This window comes from Lactuca virosa, chromosome 9, assembly GCF_052849685.1.
Source record: "Lactuca virosa cultivar CGN04683 chromosome 9, Lactuca_virosa_CGN04683_v6, whole genome shotgun sequence".
Classification (NCBI taxonomy): Eukaryota; Viridiplantae; Streptophyta; class Magnoliopsida; order Asterales; family Asteraceae; genus Lactuca; species Lactuca virosa.
The window spans coordinates 51,156,660-51,162,961 of NC_136434.1; the positions used below are offsets into that span (position 1 = coordinate 51,156,660).

At 34.3% G+C, this 6,302-nt stretch overlaps 1 protein-coding gene across 1 annotated transcript; it reads right to left on the reverse strand.

Moving 5' to 3' along the window:
• Positions 1-219: 219 nt before the first annotated feature.
• Positions 220-1,980, reverse strand: LOC145135549 (uncharacterized). The gene is made up of 3 exons (XM_079069809.1): positions 1,560-1,980; positions 686-1,221; positions 220-592 (listed from the first exon to the last, which is right to left on the reverse strand). Exons 1-3 carry the CDS (start codon positions 1,812-1,814, stop codon positions 247-249), a joined length of 1,137 nt encoding a protein of 378 aa, XP_078925935.1. The 5' UTR covers positions 1,815-1,980; the 3' UTR covers positions 220-246.
• Between the last annotated feature and the right edge of the window lie 4,322 nt (positions 1,981-6,302).

A 6,302-nucleotide genomic window follows, 5' to 3' on the forward strand; every position in this document is an offset into this window, starting at 1 on the left:
AAACAGAACACATCCACGGAACTTGGGTTTCTTATTTTAAAAATCTTTCTTGCATTTTAATAACATCTCTAACATCTTTCTTGAAATGTTTATGATCAACTTTATAAACATGAGTTCTCAAAGTAGTTAATCTTGAGATTGCAAAAAGTCAAACACAAACACAAGATGACAAATTACACTGTAGTCATTTCCTGTGATGTGATTTGTGAAAGCAAATGGTTCACGAATTTGAGAGGGCAATTTATATCAACTTCTTAAAGCTGTTTGAACAGTTAATATGAGCAGAAAGAATAGAGACATGTAAAACAGTAGAACATGAGATCTTCCAGCAAGCTTGCAATGACTAACAATGGCAGAAGTAGCATTCTTATTCTTTCTAAAAGTTACAGCAACAAAAGCAGGGTTCTTCCCTGTATCCCATGACATGGCAGGAACAACTATCTCGCGGGTCCCATCTGGATGAATCCGATCTGAAAAACTTTGAGCATGTGCACTAAAAACCATCCTGGGCCTAAGAGCATGGAAGATATATTCAGTTGCATTTGGTGGAAGCATTTGTGATAACTCATATGGTCCAACCCCAATATGTTGGCTAGAGAAAATATTAAAATCATGTTAGAATTTAGATGCAACATTATAACTTGTAACTACTAAATGTCTAAAAGATCTTTGTATTTCTTTCTACCTTGTTTTTGATGGTTCGGGTCTTGAGTTGTTGTTTTCTGTTTGATGCAATGGAAAGTGAAGCAAAAGTACAGGACCCGAACCAGAAGACATTGTGTTTTCTCTCCAATTAATGTCATACTTTGGAATCTTGATTCCAGAGGACTCATCAATCGTGCTTTCCGTTTCCATTTCTATACGTTCTCTTTCCAGAGCCTTTTCAACACTAAAACGTAGGTCACTGTTTCCACATAGCAATGCCACTGAGTTAAGTGAGACAAAATTAACATTACCAATTTCAAATGCACCACAACCACCGGAATCCAATCCTGGAAAATTTCTAGTTATTTTGTTGACAGATTTTTCTTTCAGGCCATTGCATTCTCCGATGTCTCTATCTCCAGGAACAACATGGTATGGTAGGTCAAGAAATGGACCCAACAAACTGTGAAATTCTTGTAGCACAAATGACCATTTGCTTGTACTTAACTTTGCTCCTTGTGCAGATACGTCTCCTAATACAATCAGCATATCAGGCTTCAGGAATTCAAATGATTTCTGGTTGAAATATCAACATGTGAGGGATCAGATTATGAATCTTTTATGTGTGAATCCTTCAAAGGAAGACACCAATTGGCTGAGCAATAATAATAGCATATTATTAGACACAGTTGTATACAACAGCAATAATTGAACCGATTAAAGTTGAAAAGTGAGGGGAAGGGATTCACAGACTATATTTTAATGCAATGCAACAACCTATTATCCTATATCAGACTACAGAATTTGTAAGTCGAAATCACCATCATCGAATGTGCTACTTGCGCAATGCGATGTTGAGCATAATGATCATATAGGACCTAACAGTTAGTCAGACAATTTAACAAATTACGTACTCTGAAGAATCGAGAAAAGAAGAAGTCTTTCAAGTGTAGATCAAAGGATCCAGATGCTGTTTCATGTCCCGTCAAGAGCAAATCAGCGACCATCATAACCTTAAGATCATCTTCCACTTTTGTAAGGTCTCCCTGATCGATTTCTTGATTGTTGCCACTGTGAACCACGTTGCAGGAGGGGTTAGGGACCCAATTTTCGTAGAATATGTGGAGGAAGGTGAAGAAAAAGAGCAGGAGATGTTTCATAGTCAGCATCTAGGAGGGGATGATGGTGGTGGATGGAAGTGAAATCTAGGGTTTTGGATTTAGGCCGTGATTTCGCCATTCTTGGTCGCATCAGTGACTTAGTGCCCCCGATAGCATCGGCTAGGGTCCAACTTTCGTCAACAACTCTCTTCAAGCGATGTCGTTTTGATAAGAGGAATTTTCTTAAATATGAAATGTAGATTGATATATACTTATATTGTAACTTTTCTATAAAAAAAAAATAAATATGAAATGTAGATTGATATATACTTATATTGTAACTTTTCTCTAAAAAAAAAAAAAAAAAAAAGCGAAATGAACATTCATGAATCATGATGCACTTGTCTAAATTTTTATAGAAATATAAGCATATGACACCACTATAACGTGTATTGGAAGAGCAATCGTGAAAACCGTTAATGCGTAAAAAAAAAGTCGGCATTGCTGTTATATGGCAATTTCAATGAAGATTAATATAAAAATGGAATGTAAATTGCCCCACACATATGATATAATATTCAAATTAGATTTTTTTTTTTTTTTTTTTTAATATCAGTCAATGTATAAAAAAAAAGACTTAAGTGAAAACCTAAGCCTAATTACAAAAAACATTTAAAATATGAGACATACACAAAAAAACCAATCAAACCTATCAACTTTATCCCTATTTTTAATCCAAATGAAAGTACTAAGACTAATATCGTCTGCCGTAAAACATTGTTAGATTTGAAGAAACAATAAATAAAACAGATCTGAAAAATACGAGAAATCAAAAACAAAAATCAAAGCACACCGATTACATGAATTTAAGGCCCCGTTTGATTTGGATCTGACTTGGTCAGGCCAGACAAAAATATCTGACTCGGTCAGCTCTATGTTTTGATATGCCTCAACTTTACATCTGACCGAGTCAACAATGTCCGACTCCCTCATACCCAAAAAAATTGCTGACTCAATCTGATTGAAATTCATTCCACCATTGCCCCTGCACCACCCTCATCCTCCTTCCTCAACCATCAATTTAATCCCTGGAAAGGTAAAAAGAAACTATAACACAGGCGCACAAAAAAAAAAACACGAACAAAGACTGCTTTTGATAAGGGGAGGAAGACAACTCAAAATTGGAATTAGGCAGTTTTGGTCCTTGAAGATACCTATTTTGGCCGAATCTACCACAACTTTAAATTGTCTTGCATAACTAATTTCTAGAAATTACTAGTTGGACCCTGAACTTTTATAATCAATTATTATTATTATTATTATTATTATTATTATTATTATTATTATTATTATTATTACTACTTTTATTATTATTATTATTATTATTATTATTATTATTATTATCCATCACTAGAGCATCAGAGTAAAATGGTCATTTTGCATCAGTCAGCCAGGGGCGGCTCAACAAGTTTGGGGGCTCTAAGCAAACCAACAATTTGGGGCCCTTTTACATTTATTATATTTAATGTTATAAACCTTCATCCTTTATCCGGGATTGTGACCGACAATAATAAACTAAAAAAATTTAAAAATGGTGGAGTTAATTTTTGTTTATTATGTATATGTTTTTTGTGAATATATTTAAGACATAATTATTAATTATTTGATTAATAATAACAATCAACAAGGAACAATCACCAAGATGGGTTAGGATTTAGGATTATACCTGCAGCTTGGTGCCTTGAGATTTGAGAATAAAAGTATACAAGATAACGGAAATTGGAAAGATCAAATCTGGAAAACTAAAAAAAATATATATACCATTTTGTGAAAAAATAAAAACTGAAAATAAAGAGAAAACAGACTGAGGATACAATGATTCTGTATTGTAAACTTGTAATCAATGACCAATGAATAATTCACAATTTCACAAAGTATAACTGAAAATATAAAATACAATTGCAGTGTAACACAGTAACAGTGAACTTTGAGTTTGGGAAACATCAGAAATTTTTTAACAATGGACTGATGGAGTTTACCTTCAGTGATAGATAATCAAATGAGTAGATGACAATAATCGATATTTCCTTCAGATATCAGAATAATAATCGATCATATTCATAGATTGTAATGTTTTGATTTTTGAACAATGGAGTTTGCCTACAAAACTACAAGGAGTGAGAACTGAGAAGGAGTTATCAGAATGCTGTTATGGAGAACAGGAGAAACCAAGAATGGAGGAGGCTAGAATCATGATCGTTAATCAGAGATTCACTGATTTAGAGTCCGAGAAATCGATAATGGAGAAGAAACGTCATAACTTGTAGAAGAAAAAGAACAAAATTGTCGTGTGTAAGGGCTAGCAATCCGGATTCACTGATGATAATAGGTATTTGGTATTTGGGTTAAATGGGACCCCTTAGAAGTGGGGGCCTTAAGCCCTATCTTGGGTCAAATACAAATATATATATATATATATATATATATATACACACACACACACACTAGAAATGTTATAGGCCCGTGCTAAGCACGGTCCACGAAGGGTAACTTGGGTTTTTTCTTGGTTGTTTAAGAATATTGTGCTAGTAACAAAAAAATTGGAAGTTCAATGCTATAAAAGGTAAATTTTCAACGTAAAATGCTTGAATAAGATAAAGAATATGAAAGTACAATGATATAATATACAAACAAACGAAAGTACATTCCTATTTTAATTTGACCGTCAAAATCTGTAGAACTCTCACATGACACCCCGGCAATGAATCCAAAGTTACATCAACATCAAACTTTAAAGGATACATCATAAATATGACCTTGCCATTCTAAAAACTCATGAACTATGCATCTTTTCTAGTTATCTTCAGCTACCCTCATCACACCCTCCAAACTATCCAGGTGGTCATAACACCTAAACCACACCAAATTGCACAGCCCACATATACATTCTACAACAAAAACAATATTGCAATTTTAGCATTACACTTTGAAATTTCTACCCAATTATATTGTATTTAGATCAACCGGTGCACGTGTCCATTCTCATCTACCGAAGATTTAATTTCCCATGCTACAATATTGTATATTGTTTGCATAGACTGGCTCTGTATATTATTCACACTATTCAATCAGCTCCAAAAAGAAACATCTTATTATAAACTTCATGGGGGTAATAAAGTAATAATACCTTCTAGAGAATCACTTGCATAGAAGGAGATAACGAAACACCCTCATGCCACATTAATAACTGTCGTAACACCCTCCGTATTCAACAATAACCTGTAAAAGAAGTAGAGAAGTACAACCATGTTTAGTTGGAATAAAATGGACATGGCTTTCTTGTTTTTCTGAACTAAAAAGGCATTATGTTGTTCTTGAGTTTCATTTTGAAACAATTTTCTAAGTTTCAAATAAAGAAAAAGCAACCCCAAATTAGAAAATAGAACAGACAACCAATATGCCCATCTTATGATCTATCAACTTAACACCAAAAGTCAGAATCAGATACTTTTGATTATCAAAATCGTAAACAACATGCATTCAACGCAGTCTCCGGCTTGAAACTAAACAACACTAATTTAACTAAATTTCGAACATCCTACATGATTTCATCTCCCAATTTTTTTTACCATTTTCTAAAATCAAGTAAGAACCCTTTTTTAAAAGGGAAGAAAAGTAAGAATCCTTCTAAAAATCATTTTGTCTGTTTCAACTTCATATCAAGTCTTGCTTCAGGATGTTGGTGAAATTCCAGAATAAGTCCAAGTATATGTTCATAATTTGTATGGGCGATGTTAAAATTAGGCATATTTAGTGGAAATCAATTGTTATTCAGCATCAGGAAAAGGATAAACAGACGTTGTTCTAGAGTACAAAGAGAGAACCCATTTAGATTCTAAAAGTATGGATATGCCAAAATAGTGTGGATTCGTAGGGTAGAAACAAAAAAATAAGAGCAGAGGAGACGATAGAAGGAGTATGCCCCAATTTAAAATCCAGTCAATTACCTTTTACAATTTAGAATCTTTAAACCTTGTTCTTGATGTCGTTTCTCCTATGCGACAAGATCTACCAGATGATTATCCTGATTTAACGAATCATAAAGACTTATTGACCTTTACCCTTGAAATTTCTTTCTTCCCATACCACCCCGACAAGAAATCAGGGTTTTTTTTGTGGATGATGGCGTCGTTGTTCTGAGGAGGAAGTTGGACTTGTTAGAGGAGAATGAGAAATGCTAAATCGGTGGATCTTTTGATTTCAATTTGGAGAAGATGAAACGTTGAAGGAGAGGTGAAGAAGAGATGTGATACATTGCGTTGGTCAGAAAGACAGGTTATGTGGCGTACTTAAAACCTTGTGAATTTGATGTAGGCGGCACACAAAAAAAGCCCAGAAAATTTAAGGAGAGAAAAAATGAAATGGGGTAGGGATGGTAGCGCCGTAGCAGTGGAGGAATAACACTTCAATGGTCCCGGGAAGACAGGATGTGTTCGTAAGATGGAAAGGGAAGACTGGCTTCTGAAGTTGGTCAAGCATAATGAAAACGTTTGGAAG

Coding starts and splice junctions, on each gene's coding strand:
- LOC145135549 (XM_079069809.1), bottom strand. CDS start 1,814: ATGCTGACTATGAAACATCTCCTGCTCTTTTTCTTCACCTTCCTCCAC. Junction 1,222..1,559: donor TCTTTTCTCGATTCTTCAGA/GTACGTAATTTG, acceptor TATTTCAACCAG/AAATCATTTGAATTCCTGAA. Junction 593..685: donor CCCGAACCATCAAAAACAAG/GTAGAAAGAAAT, acceptor TATTTTCTCTAG/CCAACATATTGGGGTTGGAC.